General features: G+C 31.6%; 3 protein-coding genes across 3 annotated transcripts; 1 reads left to right on the top strand and 2 right to left on the bottom strand.

Moving 5' to 3' along the window:
• Nucleotides 1–1,558: 1,558 nt before the first annotated feature.
• Nucleotides 1,559–12,237, bottom strand: kz (putative ATP-dependent RNA helicase kurz). The gene is made up of 20 exons (XM_085200819.1): nucleotides 12,197–12,237; nucleotides 12,012–12,127; nucleotides 11,692–11,874; nucleotides 11,215–11,398; nucleotides 9,928–10,404; nucleotides 9,286–9,501; nucleotides 8,518–8,759; nucleotides 8,068–8,214; nucleotides 7,595–7,741; nucleotides 7,112–7,274; nucleotides 6,497–6,716; nucleotides 5,801–6,029; nucleotides 5,091–5,216; nucleotides 4,767–4,907; nucleotides 4,362–4,517; nucleotides 3,972–4,167; nucleotides 2,840–3,061; nucleotides 2,366–2,507; nucleotides 1,936–2,138; nucleotides 1,559–1,749 (listed from the first exon to the last, which is right to left on the bottom strand). Exons 2-20 carry the CDS (start codon nucleotides 12,084–12,086, stop codon nucleotides 1,670–1,672), a joined length of 3,549 nt encoding a protein of 1,182 aa, XP_085056945.1. The 5' UTR covers nucleotides 12,087–12,127; nucleotides 12,197–12,237; the 3' UTR covers nucleotides 1,559–1,669.
• Nucleotides 12,238–12,868: 631 nt separating this feature from the next.
• LOC146540575 (general transcription factor 3C polypeptide 4-like) lies at nucleotides 12,869–15,045 on the top strand. The gene has a single exon (XM_085200574.1). The coding sequence runs from the start codon at nucleotides 13,012–13,014 to the stop codon at nucleotides 14,968–14,970; it is 1,959 nt and encodes a 652-aa protein (XP_085056700.1). The 5' UTR covers nucleotides 12,869–13,011; the 3' UTR covers nucleotides 14,971–15,045.
• A 563-nt stretch (nucleotides 15,046–15,608) lies between these two features.
• On the bottom strand, nucleotides 15,609–17,411 carry LOC146540574 (fatty acid-binding protein 1-like). Its single transcript, XM_085200595.1, has 4 exons — nucleotides 17,297–17,411; nucleotides 16,766–16,932; nucleotides 16,239–16,349; nucleotides 15,609–15,758 (listed from the first exon to the last, which is right to left on the bottom strand). Exons 1-4 carry the CDS (start codon nucleotides 17,364–17,366, stop codon nucleotides 15,702–15,704), a joined length of 405 nt encoding a protein of 134 aa, XP_085056721.1. The 5' UTR covers nucleotides 17,367–17,411; the 3' UTR covers nucleotides 15,609–15,701.
• Between the last annotated feature and the right edge of the window lie 584 nt (nucleotides 17,412–17,995).

The following is a 17,995-nucleotide window of genomic DNA, read 5'->3' as shown; positions in this document are numbered from 1 at the left end:
GCAATACCTACAGAATTTGGCGGGAAGTGAGGGACGGAGTTTCTTAACACTTGTTTCCCTGTGCCTATCTTTCCGTGTGCGGGATACAGTGTGATACAGCGTGTAGCGTGTGTTTAAAAAAATGTGTCATAAAAACATATAATTTACCGTTACGTTAAGTATACAATCTTTTAACATAATATTATCGTTAACATATTTCACTTTACATTTCGTAATTATTTAAGCTATTGATATTTATGTCGTTATTGTAAGTAGGTAATTATGCCTGTGCATGTGCTCTGTGCCTGTGTGTAACTAATGATTTTCTAATGACCTAGCAATAACAGTTTTTTTTAGAAAAAAGTTTATTAGAAATAAAAATAGAATTATTTATTAAAAATAAAACTGTGTATAAAAAAAAATATTTTATGTACTGTAATAGATACTTATATATTATAGTTCTTATCAACTTAGATGTCAAATATGTAATAATATATAAATACGAAAAAAAATTATCTATAGGTATATAAAAAAAATGTAATAAATTGTTATTTGTACCTTGAATATATACGAGAAAACCTATCATTGGGGACATTTAGTAACAAGTTAGTAAGTAATAGAACCCAATACCATGATTTTTAAAAAATTGTCTGCACACAAATTTAACTCTACCAAAAAGGTTTAACCTATTAAAATGTAGTTTTCACTACTATATAATTATAGGCAAACTTCTCCTACCATTTAGGGTTTGTTTTATTTAAATAGGTTCATAAATAAAAAATATCTATATATCAAAATAAAGAAATTGCTACAAAATATTTTTTTTATTTAATTGGCTGAAACCTCGTGTTTTTAATAGATCTTTTAAATGATAATGTTATTAGAACACGAAAGTAATTCACATTAGTGAATATATAATTGTATAATAAACATCAAAGAAATGAGTTAATTACGTAATTAGCATATTTGTTATAGTTTTTGTTTTTATTGTACGAAGTCAGTTTATTTACACAAATCGTTAAAAATATCTCCACAGAGTCACGTAGGTTCCCTTTTGTATTGCTTTATTTGCAGAATAATTATTATTTATTTTCTTTGTTTATGTAAATGATTGGAACTTACGACCAAAGTGTGTATTTTGCTTCAATCTTTTTTTTATTTATAAATATTTAGATAAATTCTTTCTTTAATCATACTTTTAAAACAGGACATACAATTGATGTTTAGCTCTTTAGTTATAATAAATTTTGTATGTGGAAAATTATTATTAGCTTTGGCCAGAGAATAAAACAAAAACACTCTTGCTATGTATTTTAAGTTTTTAAGATATAGTGCAAAATAACGCTTGTATCTGTAATAGTTACCCAGATTGACTGTAATTGACCAGATTGTTTGGTTTTTAGACATGTATTTTCTGTGTATGAAAATAAAGTAATCTACATTAATATCATTTCTTTACATTTTTAAAATTTTAATCCTCACTTAGATAAGAATTTCTAAAAAGTATTACCTTTTATTTGCTATTTTGTTTTTAATCTAAATTCTAAAAGGAAGGGCAAAATTATACAACTTAACAACATAGATTATAACGACTGTCTATATTTACAATATTTAAATAAAATCTTTATGCATAATATAAAATCAAATTTATAATTATTAAAATAAAATGTATATTCATGTAAAATAAAACTCATTTATTTGGAGGCCAATACATGGTAACTTCATTATGAGCAGATTCAGGAACCCATTTCAAGTATTCATCAAGTAAATCTGAAAGAAGCACATAATATAATATACAAATATATCATCTACATCGCTACGTTTTATCTTATTAGCAGAGCCAGGAATTGAAAATGATTCACTCCCCCGATCGGGAATCGAACACGTAACCGCCGTAATAACAGTCAGACGTTGTGGCGTGGCGTAAAACAATAAAAATAAGGAAAAAAATCTCACAATTAGGCTGTTGACTCCATATTTGTTGCAACTGTTCCTTAGTGCCAACACGTTTAGCTATCAAAGTTTTTAACAAGATCTCTGTCCTAGATTGTAATTTGGCCCAACTTTTAACCATCGTAGACGGCGGAGATAATAAAGAACTTGCGTATTTTTTCAATTTTGGATATACTTTTCCTTCTAGAAGGTACCTTGCGAACCACCTGTAAAATAATTAGAACAATTAATATTTATCAAAATCTATTTAAATAATTATTTCATGTCCTCGATTGGGGATCGAACCCAGAACCAGTCGACTTTACCAGCCACGCCTCAGTTGTTACAAAATGAGGGGCCATAAATTTCGTATGACGAATGCTAATAAAATTAAATACTTTTATAACTAAATTCAATGCAATAAATCAGTACAATAAAATAAAAAAAATATTACCTATAGCGTTCTATCTTATCCGGAAAGTCTATTTCAACGACTGGTAGCTCCCAACCGCTTTTCCCGAATGTTCCTTTAAACTGACATTTGACTCTACCAGATTTTTCATCATACCTTGGCTCAGGATCTGCTAGTGGCTCGCCTAAAGAAAATATAATAATGAACAAATAACATTATAATTACAGTTATCGTCGTTGCAGTATTTGTAAACGCAGGGGGTTCGATTCCTCGGGGGAGTTCATTACTCAAGTATAAAGGCAAAGCGCGACGTTGAACTCTTTCTTTTTCAACTTCCCGCATACAACGTGCCTCGACACCACAGCGAAAAAATGAAAATACAAATTTAAATAAATATTTAAATTTCCCCCCGAATTGGAATCGAACCCACAACCAGTCGTTGTTACAGTCACACTTTGTGCCCCTGCGCCACGAATGGTCTCAACACACAATTTCTCTAACATTACCTCTCCTTACCTAAGTTACACAGTTGCGGAACGTACACAGGCAGCCACTCTGGCTCTATCGCCACCACGTTCCTCATCACCATTTTTCTCCTCTCATCACCAGTCTCGTACAAGTCCTGATATATCACCCACTCCGGTATGGTCTTGCGGAGTAATGAGCCGGAGTGAAGGTGAACTGGCTCGTCTAAGTTAGTTGTGTAATATGCGTATTTGTATTTACGTTTGTCTTCACCTGTGGACAAATTTGGAATTTGTGATGTATATTTTTTAAGAAGGCCTTCGTAGCTCAGGGTCACTAGCGTGCTAATATAAACGCGACAGTTGGGGGTTCGATTCCTACTTCGAAGAATGAAATATTTAATATTTTCATTTTCTCGCTCTGTGGCGAATGGAAGTGATGAGGAAAGATTGTTTTAACACTAGTAGATTCCCAGTTCGCTATATGCGAGATACAATGTGAGGCAAAAAAAATTTTTTGAAGATGTAAAAATTTCAACATATATACAAACGTTTTCTTTAAATATTTTTCTGCCTTTATCCCGCTCCTGTATCAGCTTTACTCATGCATTCATTTATAATATTTTGATATAATGTTAAGGGAACTTTTTGCTAAGGGAACATAGTGAAAACTATATTTAAATTAGTTCGTCTGTTTTGGAGTATCCTCCATCCGTTGAAAATGGAAAATTCACACACAAATATATTTTCTCATATATCTATATATATAAAATCGAAAGGTCACTCACTCATCACGAAATCTCAGAAACTACATGTGCTAGGAATCTCAAATTTTGCATAGGAGTTACTTATAGGACGTAGGTGCTCGCTAAGACGGGAATTTGCAATATTCGATTTCTAAGGAGTTGTTTTTGGGGGCGAAAGTTTGTATGAAACTTCGTTACTACAAATGCTAGGAGTCTCAAATTTTGCATAGACGTCATTAGGACGTAGTCATGGAGACAGAAATTAATAATAACACAGTTCACGCGGGTGAAACCGCGGGCGGGCCGCTAGTCTTTCATATATCCAATCGATTAGATTTTTTTTATTATTTTTTTATTCACTATCGGTTCAACAAATTTACTATCGTAGCTCTAAGAAGAACCGGCATAAGATATAAATAATAACTATTTAAAACCCACCTTCCTTAACTTCGTGCAACGCTATTTTCCTAGCGACCTGGTCCCCTAACCCACTAAGCAGCAGTTGTCGTAACAACCTCGCTTGTTTATCATCAGGTGGTTTCATTTCGGGGTCTACCGTCACGTTCACGTTGGACACGCTGAGGTTTATCTCTGATGTTAGTTGTTTACGCAGCTTCCGTATTTCTTTGATTGCCTAGAAAAAAAGCATATTAAAGAATTTTTTTCCCCAAAGTATATATAGGGCATTGCACTCCCTTCCCCACTTTTTTTTCAAATCTAGTAATTAGTGTAAAATTATTATTCATTTAATTAAAATAATAAAATGCACAAATGTTCAGATAATCTAACATCAGGGCAGGCACGACTCGTCATCCATACTATATTTACCTTTTCCCTCAATCCATATTTAGCACAAAATAATTCTTCTTCTCCTTTAATATATGCATATTCAGCTGCACCGACTGCTCTTAAAAGTACTCCGGGGTCGCCAAGTAAATGTGTGTTGCCAGATGCCGGCCAACTATCTGCTTTGCCGTTCATTACCTACACCAAAATATATTTATTTTTAAAAACATTATATCTGAGATATTATATTTTTTAACCAATTTTCGAGACATTGCGTGGTAAGCGGAGGAACAACTGAATAAAATATTTCTAATGCATTTATATTGGCTATCTGCATCACTTTAATAAATAAAATTGGTATGCCAAATATTATATTACTACGTCCATACAATGTTTGTTAATAGGTTCCCACAGATAAAAATAATATAGAAATACAAAATCTCGTACCTCTTGAACAGATAACGCGGACACTAAAGCAATTGTGTATGGCAGTAAATCAAATTGGTGGCTCAGTGCCAACATTTTTCCATATCGAGGCAGCAATGGAAACGCTGACACTGCTTTACCTAGTGGAGTTACTTTAAGTATCTGAAAAATATAAATATTAATATTAAAAAACACCTTTTACCTGAACCTGTAGTCAAATTTCAATAAGTAATAACTAACCATTAACTTTTATTTTTTTTGATATTGAATATCTTAAATCTCCATTTATGTATAACAACTTAGATAATTAAAAAAATATAACTATTTTATCATAATTAATGTTACCTCTTCATCGTCTTGTCGTTTTCTTTTTACATCTGGTTTTTCCAATATGCTGAGCACTTCAAGTCTCTTTTCCGCTAAACGCAATTGCAATCTATCGGGTGCATTTGGATAAGGGAAGTTTACTACCTGAAATAATTATTATATTTATTATTTAACAATAAATAACTTTTGTGGCAGAGTCGTGACTTAACTTTATCGGGTCAAGGGTAGAAATGGATACACAATACTAAATCCCTTCTACTTATTGCACGGAAGAAAGTGTTAATGGAAATGTCTTGTAAAATTATGTGAGCCAAATAATCAAGTAATCAGTTTTGATAGATAATCTAGTATAATCTTTATATTGATATATAAATAAAATGAAGCTCAAAAAATTATATAAATAGTATTATTTATATAATTTTTCCGCGTAGTTCCGTATGGAACTACGCGGCGTAGAACACTGAAAACTAGCAACAAAGACCAACGAGAAACGGGAAATTTAGACCACTAGTATAATATATAAGTGCACTTATACTAAGCATCAGCTCTACAGCGGGTCGGTTGTAGCGCTTGTCTTCACCTTTGAGAAACACTGGCTTGTGCCATACTGTACTACACTTTATACTATCGTACAGTACGGTCGACTGGTACTGTCCTGCACAGTCGGTAAACAATACACAAACCCAACTCCAAGGCGACTACAACTCTTACACGCTAAGAAACGTCACCTTATCAATCCCCATACACTTCATCATCAGCACCAGATCGTCAACAGGCCGCCGACACAGGTCTGGCTGGTATTGTTCAGCACAGTCGTGTTGGAACACGGCGGCGCTGTATAGGCGGTAGGCGTGCCCGGGTGCGGTACGTCCTGCGCGCCCCGCACGCTGCGCCGCGCTCGCCTGCGACGTCCACACCACGCGCCAAGTGCTCGCGCCCGTGGTGTGGTCGTAGATGCTGGGATTGGGTTTTTCAAATTATTATTTTTTAGCTTTACACTATATGTGAGATACATGTAGCGGAGTAGACAGAAAGTGTTAAGATACTTCTTTTTTCAGTAATAAAAAACAAATAAAATATAATCAACTTCACAATTTTTTCTACATGTGGCAAGATCAATCTACTTTTAAAACGATTTATTTCTTCTGTCTACTCTGTACCACGCTCTGTCTAATTTCTGTCATGTGCTAAGTAGCGAAACTCAACGCTGTGCTTTATCTTGTTGCCAGAATGAAGAAATGACAATAGTTCATTTCCTCAAATTGGAAATGAATTATTGTCATTTCTTCATTCTGGCAACAAGATAAAGCACACAAAAAAAAAAAAGTAGAAACTAGTGTTTACTAGTTTCTACTTTTCTAAAAAATTCTTTTATTAGTGTGTGAGTAATACTTAAAAAATATATTTAAAATATGTATACTAACCGCATTTTCTTTTTCCCACTATCAACAACATATTTAATAGCTGGTATAGTGAGTGATGTTTCCGCGACATCTGTGCTCACAACACACAGCCTTGCCCCTACGGGTGGGGGTTCAAATACACGCGCCTGTCTCGACGAACTTAACATAGAGTATAGAGGTAAAACCCATAGAGGTTGCCGACATGATTTAATTTCCGTTGTAAGAGTATCTTCTTCTGCATCTGAAATAGAAAAATAATTCGTTTTATAAAAATTATAATATCATAGTGTCAATTTAGATACTGATTTTAATATTGGGCCATACATGTAGGTTCGTATCTGGCTAATCTGGTAAGGCTAGATTATATATGAACAACTATCTAAACAAAAATAAATAAAACTTAAAGGCAAATATTTTTTAGTTTCACGCCGTATTCCGCATAGTGCGGCGGGTAAATAAAATCTAGTATTACGATACTCTCGTCGATATTGCGCGTTGACTGGCGGAATTAAACACCGCGTTCTATCTTATTTACCAGAGCGAAAAAATGAAAAAAAACTTAATTCCCCAGAGTGGTAATCGAACCCACAACCGTCATAGACAAACTCAATATTTTTATCTATGTAAACAATTTACCTGAATCACTAATATGTCCTTCGCTATCATCATCACTTATTAAATCCGCTTGGCCATCGTCTTCGGGCATATCGTAGTCGTCTAAATTAATTTTAGGCAAACTTTTGGATTTCTGCTTGGCTTTCCGCCTGGCTTTTCTCATTCTTTTCATTTCTTTTTCAACCTATAAAAATATAATATGTTTTTATAAATATTAAATAATTCATAACCCTGATTAGGAATCTAAGCCGTCCATGATCTGAAATCAACTCTGAGATCAATCTTAAGATGCCGTTATCCAAGCATCATATGATCTGTGTGAGGTTTGAGAGAGATTTATAAATACGGACCCTAGTTTATTTATATCCACTAATAGTACTTACATGCAAATGTAAATAATATTAGAACTCATTTGCACACGCATTTTAAATCCCACAAATGTAAGTGATGCTTCACCTCCCACATATATCCTATATGCCATAAAGTATATAAAACAAGAATTACCTCATCGTCGTCTGACTCTATATCATCAGGTTCAGAGTTAAAAGCAGGATCTACTTCATTGCTAGTTTTCTTATTTATGATCTTCGAATAATCAATATTTTTACGATATGGAAACGAAGCCTTTAGTTTACGTACTAAATAGTTCACCTGTAAGAGGGCATCATTAAATAAATATATTTATAATTTTAAAAAATCTAATTATATATTTTTTTAGCATCACGCTGTATCCTGCATAGTAGGGTAGGCAAAAGAAGTGTAGCATTAAGACATATTATTCCATTTTTCATGGTTCCAGTTTTTTTGCAATAATAATTAATTAATATCTTATTATTATCTTTTCTAATCTTTTTTTATAATAAGTATACACTAATTTTATAAACCTGAACAGTTATTTGGTTGAACCCCCTAATCTTAGGAACGAATGTTTATTAAATGAAAAATACATTAAAAGAAAGTGTATAATATATTATTACCTCTTGTTGTCCAGTGACAAATATCAAAATGCCTCCTTCGGGTAATCTTGTGTGTATTTTGACTGTTTTCTTATAAGCTTCCTTCAAATAATCACTGTATGTATGTTTATTGAAGTGTACCGTCACTGGATATTGTCTTGCTTCTACCTGTTGAAAATTAATAGAAAATGTAGATTTTTGTATAATTTTTTTTTAGTTTACGCTGTATGCTGTATATAGCAGGATATTAGGAGGTGGCCTAGGGTTAGGACACTCCGTTCCCCACTTTCCACCGAGCTTTCCAGCGAAACTCAATCTGGCGCTTTGCCTCATTATGAAAGCGAAGAAATTAAAATATCAAACAGCTCGAGTGGGAATTGAATCCTCAATTTACCGCATTTACAGTCGCACGCTTAAACTCCTGCATCACAACGGCCTACTCATCTATTTACTTAAGTATAATAAACATACCTTAATAACAGGTGGAGGCACTTTAAACAATCTTATATTTTGCGTGAAATCCTCCACGCGTAACGTAGCTGACATTATTATAAGTCTTAATGGACTGCCTCGTTTTCTTCTTAATGGTACTATTCTCGATAGGAGTCCGAGTAAAATATCTGTATAGACACTACGCTCGTGGGCCTCGTCTATTATAACCACTGAGTATTTGCTTAAGAGGAAATCTGACTGGATTTCTTTAAGAAGAACACCTGAAATAATATAGAGTTAAAATGTATTTAGATTTGTATATGGTAATGTAAAATTAATAGTAATTATATTTGTAATGGAGGTGATTTTTTCGTACAATGAACTAGAGAGCATTAGCTTCTGTCTTGAAGGAAAATTTTAACAAAGTAGATATTGTTTTGTGCTATTTCTCGTCTTTTGTCGCTTTCATTCTATTTTTTTTTTAATATTACTTTCTATTTTTTTTTTAATATTTGGTTGAATAGCCTAATCTCAGGAATTGGTCCGGATCATTTTTTTAATGTTAGATAGTTAATTAATTGAAGAAGAATTATATTATTAATTGTTTCAATGTTACACGGGGAACGGAGTGTCTTAACATTAGGTTCCCTCGGCCTTCCCTGCTGTTTACGAAATACAGCATGAAACTGATTCTTTTTATATAGAATATTGCATACACCATTACCTATTTCCATTTGTCCATGTCGGCGAGGCTTAGGATAAAAGTAGTATCATATAAAAATAGAATTAAGAAAAAAATAAACTTACCATCGGTCATAAACTTAATTTTGGTGTCCTTAGTAACATTCCCCTCAAACCTCATCAAATAAGACACCTCTTTGCTACTCAATCCCAATTCGTGACCAACTCTTATTGACATGGCCACTGTTGCAACTCTCCTTGGTTCTGTTACCGCTATCATTTTACTTTGGGCGTAACCCGCTTCGTAGAGAAATTGGGGTAATTGTGTTGTTTTACCGCTACCTACAAGTCGTATTATTTACTTAAAGCCACAGAACAATTCTAAATAACTTATATATGTATGTTATATATGTATTATATATGTATGTATGCAATAATATTTTATAACTCAACTAAAACTAAGACTTGTATATTTTATTTGGATTGTTTTAATCATTACATATTATGGTTAGCCTGAGATGGATATTTTTTTTGAAAACAGAAATTTACATCTCTATTAGGATAGAGTTATTTTCACAAATTTCCGCTACACAAAGACAATTACATAATAAGAATTATAATTTGGACAGGGAGAATGCTGCTTTATTAAATGTTAAAATTTTCCCTCCTAAGTGTGGGGATAACACTTAAAAAATGTTAAAAATATAATATATACTCCATAAGCAGTCTCAAATTAAGGCTAAATGAAAAAACAGAAAACAAACATACCAGTTTCACCAGCAACTATTAAGAATTCATTTTCATTGACAAGCTCCATTATTCTTTGTTCCTCACCCAAAATGGGTAATTTCAATCTTGCCACTTGTATTTTAGGGTCCCTATTCACATCTACATGAACCTTTGTATGTTCCAGCAAAGGCTTTTTTTCTTCTTTTTTTTGAGAATTAGTCTTATTAATAATGTTATCATTATTTTTATTTACATCAAAATTTACATCACTATCTATATTACTTTCTAAAACAAGTGAGTTTTCTTCATCTTCTTTAATATTTTCGTTCATTTTTCCATTTAAAACATTATCACTTATTTCATTTTGCGTGTTTTCTATTACTTCTGGTTCGTCGTCAGATTCTGATTCTTCTTCACTGGATGATTCTTCAAGGCCAATAATATTTGGATCATATTTTTTCTTTTTTGAGTCATCTACATTGCCCATTCTAAGTAGCCTTAGTCTTTTTTTAGCACCTGAAACAATATGTTAAATATAGTACGTAAAGTTTTTAGTGACAACATTCATCTATTCATCTATTGAAAAAATATTTGTGTGTCATTTAGTCCATAGCGGCCAAGAATTTGACAGAAACTGAAGTCATGGAAATGGAGTGTCCTAACACTAGGTTACCAGGTTTCTCTGCCTATCCAGCCTTGTAGGACGCTGAAAAAAATTATCTATTCATTGAGGAAGGCTACCAACTACATCACACAAAGTGTTTTGATATAACCCTTTAATATATCTATGGTTAGAGTTATCTCTCACACTAGATTTATATAAATGTGTACTATTCGCCTGTCCCTATCAACATTATCAGATGTGAAAACCGGCTTTTTTAAAGAAGACCAATGTTTATATTTTTTTCTACATTTGGTGGTTGTTAATGAAATGAAATCTACACCCTTATTATAATTATTATTATATAAAGATAAGCAGATTTTCATATAAAAGATTAGTAGTTTTTTATTAACCATGGCCATATATACAAAAAATATCAACATTTTAAATTTCAAGGAGCTCTTCTATCAAGTGGTTGATTTTCAAATCTGATAGTGTTAATAGAGACTGCTCAATTATTTATGCAACAGGTGAAATTTTCATTTTCAGATTTGAGGCCACAATTATTTTATATACTATAATCGTTGTTTTAATATCAGGCAAAGTTTGCATATACCATAAAGTAAAAATTATACATTCCATAACATGTAAATAATACAAGCTAAATGCTTGAACTAGGCCTCCATGGTTTTCATGTAAAAATAAAAAAAATATACATTTCATACCAGCAATACTACTAAATTTCTTTTGTTCACTAGGTTCTGCCGTATTATTATGTAAAGTTTCTTCAACTTTATATTCATTTAGCTTTCTCAACCCCAGAGTTTGTATACTTGATATTGTTGTCAATTGTTTTACTTCCTCAGGAGTCGCTTGCACTAGTGCCAACGATTCTAGCAAAGCCGCTCTCTACAAAAAAAGAAACTACTTAGTATTCCATGGATTCACCATAAGAGTGTGTGCAATCCAAGTGTAGGTTTAATGGTGCCAATGCATATTAATGCTCAATATTTAAACTCATCTCTACTGACACCTACAAAATAAAATCTGGAAATGACTTAATATTATGTCTACATAGACCAAAATCTCATAGTAAACTGTAAGATTTAGAGAAAATTTAAGAGCCACAAGCAGCAGAGCAAAAACAATGTACATATATGAGTAATAAGTATTTTGTGATATTTATAAATAAAAATACTTACATTTTCTTTTTTCTTCTTTTTGTCAACTATTTTTTCTAGCCGTTTTCTGTGGGCTTTTGATAAAAATTTTGTTTTTTCTTTTTTATCAGTAACAATTTTTGTGCTTCTCTTCTTTGAAGGTAATGCCAATAAATTACTAGAGTCTGTAGATCCATATTCGTTACCAGCAAAATCTACTTTAATCTGGAACACAATTAATTATAAAAAAGAAGGTTAAACACTGTTATGAAGTTATGAGATTCTTTTAGACATGTACAAGTTGTAAAAATGATTAAGCACTTCACCATACCGACCATACTATAAAATATATATTTATTTACCTCATTCGTCTGAGAATCATCAATGTTAGTCTTCACGACCTGCCGAGCCTTTGCATTGTATCGTTTTTTACCCATTTTATCTTTCGCTTAATCCTACTAAATTTCCGACCTTTAAACTAAGAATAATAATTTTTATAAGCTTTAAATCTTTACTTTATATATCAAAACGTAAGTAAGCAACATACCAACGTGCTTTTGTTATGACTTTTAATGACAGGTAAATGATCATTGATTGAACACAATTGTGGCGTTCCTTGCTACGTAATAGATTAATAAATAAAACGAAGTTTCTTATCTACTTCTTGAAAGATTTCTAGTATTAAAGAAAAAAAATTTACAAAATTAATGCTATAGTTACAATAATATTAATTTATTGAAAATATTTAAATATTTTATTTACGTTTGGAGAAGACAATGTGTAAAGGTGTAACAGCACGTAATAGTGCTTAAGAAAAAAATATTACATGAGAAAAATATTAGGTACTTAACGAGTTTTGAAATTAATGAGTGCAATCTTTTAACAAAAATGCATTAACGCAATGGCATGATTTTTCTAGGCAACTTTGGTGTAATCTATTCTACTAACATGTATCATTCTTAACAATAAGTTTCATTAAAAAAATAGATAACTACAGATTTGTGCACTGGGATATCAGCCAGCCATATGTGTATACGACTTATTTCATGCCTTTTTTACTAAACTGATATTGATAGATTCTCTGCCTTATAATTTAATAATAAATCAAGCCTAAATCTTACTTAAACGAATTTTTAACTTAAATAAATTTCAGTTCTAAAACCAATCTAAAATTATTTTTCTACATTGGCAATATATGATTCAAATGTCAAATGTCGGTTGTCAAAAAAATGTGTCTAATGTCCATTGTATTTTATTGTTTTGATTCTTTTTTTAGTTACTGTTAAATAACCTATAATATGAAATAATTTAAGTAAAATATAAAAGGACTTATTGTTATTATCAATTGAAATTGCATTTAAAATGTTGCAAGAAGTGTGTCGTAAGCGAATTAATGTAAATAAATATGAAGAGACTCTTGTATCATGGGAAAATTCAATACTTACTATTCGGGGAAATAAAAATTTACATATGATGGATTTATCATATAATTTACAATGTATAGAAAAAACTCTCGATATAAATGAATGTACAATAACAAGCAATTATGAGAGTCCCTTGCCGTCTGGTTATCTTGCAACTTATGCAGCAAACGGTTTAACGAACTTGGAACTTGTAGAAATGATTACGAATCCTGCTTTTTGGTCACATAATAATTATCTCGCTCAGGAGATGACAAATATAATTACATACAAATGGTCCCCGGAAAATATTATAAATAATCATGAAGTTATAATTGCAACTGTCAACAGTATTGGAAATATCGAATTATATGGATCAAAAAAACAAATTTGGTCAAGTATTATGAATTTTTCTAACGAAGTGAAAGAATATTTACAAGAAGAATACGAAAACCTCAAGAATTGTCCAAAAGAGTTTATAGAAATACAAAAGGCTGTTTATAAATTACAAACCTCTTCAATTTGCTGGGCCCCAAAAATAAATCCTGATAAATCATGTTACTTTGTAACTGCTCAAAAGTCTGGCGATATACTATTTTGGTGTTTAAAACAAAATAATAATAATTTAGATATAAAATTTTATGGCAAACTTAGTAAAGAATGGGAAATTGTAGAAATAGTTTGGATTCCCATAGAGAGTGAAAAATTTATATTACTTGTTTCAAACGAGTATGGACAAATTGTGGCCAATCACTGTGAAATAATGAATGAAAAAATCCAACTATTAAATGAAGATATTCTGTGGTCACATAAAGACAGGATGATCGTGACACATCTAGAGTATATTAAAGAAAATGATAATTTACTATTATTCTTTAATAAACACAGACATTTTGTAATGCAACTGTATGACAAATCTTTTAATCTGCTCTCACAGAGTATAAATAATATAAATGATAATAAAATAACTTGTATTACAAAAAAAGATAATGTGATTTACACATGTACAAATAATATAAAGATATATGAAATAGAATATTCATTAAATAATAGTGAAACAAAAATATCATTTAAGTTGTTAGAAACCAAAGACCCTTATAAATCATATGAATTATGTGGACTTAGTTTGTCAAAAAATAGGGCCATATTGGCACTTACTTTGATAGACAGAAAAGTGTTGTACAGACAGAAAACATTAAAAATTGATATAGCTTTATTGTGTCGTGAAAGTGATATTGAAGATTATGCTGCAAATATCTTGAACAATCCTTCGAGAAAATTGACAGACATATGGGATCACATTGAGCTTTTCAGATGTAAAGTTATTAAAACGAAAAAACTACCAGATTTAGATTATAACAGATTATTAGAAGAGGGTGAGACAGATATATATAAACTAAAGTTTTATTTAATTTGCCTCATTTTATATGATAATTTAGATAAATCAATATCAACAAGTACAAATGAACCGCTCCCAGAAACGTCAATAGACATTATAAAAAACAAAATACTTTTATTACAAGCTGTAGCTGTTCTCAACAGAATTTATGAAAAACATGAAAAATGTAATGAATTGACAGATTTTGATAATGAAACCTTTAGTGGTGGTAAAAACTATTTATATTACTATTGTGAGTTATATTCAAAAAATGCAACGGATTACATCAAAGAAGATGTCCTTAAAATGCCAATTTCTAACATTAAATACATATGTCAGGGTTGTGATGAAGAAATAAAAGACTTTTCATGTCCATCGGGGCATTTTAGTATGTTTTGTTGCCTTTCTTTTACACTTATTGATGATGATGATTATTTAGTTTGTAAAAGTTGTGGTGCTACAGCAAGGAGCGAGCTGATAGATAAAGAACCAACTTGTGTATTTTGTGATTTATATTTGTCTAATAGTTGTTTACCAGTGTAAATATATTTAAAGCTATTATATCTATTATACATATATAGAAAATTTCTAGATTATATTATTTTAATAGTATTAGTATCAAGTATTTAATTTAAATTGTCTCTTACATACATAACTTTAAAATCAAGTAATTTATGTGTGCCAACCTGTTTAAAAAAAATTGCTTTGTACAGACCAGTCACTGCACTGGGACACAAGAGTGTGACTAAACTCGACAGGTTGTGGGTTGGATTCCCGCTTGAGGACAATGAAATACTATTTACTATTTTCATTTCTTTGGTCTGTTCTTGAGGTGCAAGGCGACGTTGAGTTGTTTGGGGGTTTTAGGCTGAAGTTTAGCTTTGAATAGACACGTTTATTAATTGCGAACAAATTTTTTGTAAGTAATATTTCTGGAATAACTACTCTGGGATAGGCACAGATCACTGGGCCTCCTCTATTCCTACGCCCATGGCATTGCTTCCAAAATTATGCAAGAAGTGGGGAACGGGTGAATTTCCTTTTGTTCCTGTAACTTTTTTTTCATATAGGAATGCATTGTATTCTTTACATTAAGAACTACATTTCTTCTATATCACCAAAAAAATTTTCAATATTACTCTAGTTCAAAATTAATTCCCGCTTAACTTTACCTTATGTACTTATTTTAATCAAATAATATTAAATTTAGTGATTTAATTTTTTAATGAATTTATAAGATAATTAAAATATATATCTAATATTAATAACATTAACTATTCGGCAACGTAATGTCTGACTGCGCTGCCATCCCAAAAGCTGGTGGTAAGTGTCTGAAACAATATTACTTATATGTTATATTTTTATTAATATCGCGGCTTTGCCTAGGTTCCCTCTGCCTACTCTGCTATTTGCGTGATACAGTATGGAGTGAAACTTAACATGAAAAACTTTTAACAACCTAATAAGTACTAGGTACAAGGTAAAAATTGGTAACTGAGTAAAAAATACTATAGGTATTATTTGATTATAAATTACCATTATCCAATTATTAGGCCAGTGGTGGCGCAGGGGCACTAAGTGTGACTATAAACCGATTGGTTGTGGGTTCGATCTCCACTCGAGGAAATGAAATAATGCCTTCAGAATTTGGCGGAAAGTGAGGAACGGAGTGTCTTAACACTAAGTGCCCTCTGCCTATCCCGCTGTTTGCGGGATACAGCGTGAAGCTGATTTTATTTTAATTATCATTATTTGATTTTTATTTAAAAATATGCTATATTATTTATTTCCATATTATTATGTACACTTACCACAATAAGTTTGTCCGGGCTGTATTCTCTCTTGTAGGTCAACACTCGGCCGTCCGCGAATTTTTGCTCTTGAACCACTTCGTCGCCGTTTACTTTAAATATTGTCCTTGACTGAAATTAAACAAATAAAAATTAATTTATTTAGTTTCTTTTTTAAATATTTTTTTTATATAAAAATATATACATCATCTAAGAAAATTTAAACTCGGTTCATGAAGCATAGCCTGGTGACAGATGAGCAGACATACAGACGGGGCGTGATGGTAATAGGGTGTCTCGTTTTACCCTTTGGGTATAAACCCTAAAAAAAGAACAACTTTCTTACAAAGAAGAGAAGAAAGAGGCGTGACACGGAGAGATAGACACTGATTGTAAACACAATGGTTGTGGGTTTGATTTTCACTCAGGAGAATGATAATATTAATTTTATTTTCATTTCCCAGCCCTAATAGACAGAAAATTATAAAATTGTTTAAAAATGTAAAAATATTTATCATGTAGGTATTAATATTTTATTACGAACTTACAACGACTCCTTCAGTAATTTCCTCATCAAATTCGATTCCATCTTGAAATTTGAGGTCCTTTGAGCCAGCTTGACTGTAGCTAGAGAGAATGTACTCATCACCCTCCTTTGCTAACTTTTGTGAAGGCTTATATTTGAGCAAAATCTCAGCTTTGTCCTCAGGAATGCCTGCAAAAGAACACACCAATACTTTTTTAGAAGCTAAAGGTTATATAACACTGCAATACTCTATTATTTTTCCAATTAGTAATTTAAATGTAGTAATTTAATCACAAATAAATAATAATTTAAACTATAAAAATACATACAAATTATTAATTAAAAAAATATACTTATTTTAAGCATTATAAATTATATAAGCAACTAAAAAAAATAGCTAACTCGCGTAATCGTCGCAAATTTCGAAGGCATTGCGTGTTGAAAGGCGGAACTAAACGCCGCGCTTTGCCCTCGGAGTATCTTATCACTAGGTTCCCTCTTCGTACCTTGCTATGTGCGGGATACAGCGTGAAGCTGACAAACAATAACTCACCCAAGCTAGCAACGAATGCATCGAAGTTTTCATCCTTCTCGTGTTTGTATTCCTTGCCTATGTACGCCATTTTTTAGTTTTTCAGTGAACTCTTATAACAGAATAAAAAAAGTATCGTAGCCTTATCGTACCCTATATTTATAATAGCCGTGTAATGTATCGATAAACGTTTGCCTCACCTGTTATCTCTTTATCTATTATTTACTACAATTTCGAACTTTACACACATCCTACGAACTTTATACATATCGATAATCATTTATTTATCAATAAAGCCTTTTTCACATTTGTATTGAAAAAAATCGAAAAAAAAACGACCGAATGACAAAAGTAAAAACACGTAACAATTATATTAACAAGAGACGCTACTTCGTGAAAAAAAATATTATCTAACTATAATTGTAAATTGTAAAAAATGCATTTTTTAATTATTCATAACATGATAGCTTAAATTATTAAATATAATATGTAAAAAAGTGTTATATCACTTACTTTTTAAGTTTATTTGCCATGTACTTATGTCGTACGGTACAAATGTCGTAGAGTACATTGATGGCCTTAATGCGCGACTTATTAATTAGCAATTCACGCGCGGCTTCGACCGCTTTTTTAAAAATTTTATGAGTATTATCTATTATACAGTTATACACTTAATAAATTGTAATTTAAATCTTTTGGTATTTTATCAAATTTCACTTG

Source organism: Heliconius melpomene, chromosome 2 (genome assembly GCF_056956725.1).
Source record: "Heliconius melpomene rosina isolate 202511_hmr_F chromosome 2, ASM5695672v1, whole genome shotgun sequence".
Classification (NCBI taxonomy): Eukaryota; Metazoa; Arthropoda; class Insecta; order Lepidoptera; family Nymphalidae; genus Heliconius; species Heliconius melpomene.
Note: the sequence above shows the minus strand (reverse complement) of the source record. Positions and strands in the feature narration are given on the sequence as shown.

Bases quoted from the DNA above. Each gene is read 5' to 3' on its own strand.
- kz (XM_085200819.1), bottom strand. From the start codon at position 12,086: ATGGGTAAAAAACGATACAATGCAAAGGCTCGGCAGGTCGTGAAGACT. The intron at 6,030-6,496 runs GTTAGTATACAT...ACCCAATCCCAG, and splicing joins AGTGGGAAAAAGAAAATGCG to CATCTACGACCACACCACGG. The intron at 3,062-3,971 runs GTGGGTTTTAAA...ATTTGTCCACAG, and splicing joins GTTGCACGAAGTTAAGGAAG to GTGAAGACAAACGTAAATAC.
- LOC146540575 (XM_085200574.1), top strand. From the start codon at position 13,012: ATGTTGCAAGAAGTGTGTCGTAAGCGAATTAATGTAAATAAATATGAA.
- LOC146540574 (XM_085200595.1), bottom strand. From the start codon at position 17,366: ATGGCGTACATAGGCAAGGAATACAAACACGAGAAGGATGAAAACTTC. The intron at 16,350-16,765 runs GTAAGTTCGTAA...GTTTAATTTCAG, and splicing joins AAATTACTGAAGGAGTCGTT to TCAAGGACAATATTTAAAGT. The intron at 15,759-16,238 runs GTAAGTGTACAT...ATATTGTTTCAG, and splicing joins GCCCGGACAAACTTATTGTG to ACACTTACCACCAGCTTTTG.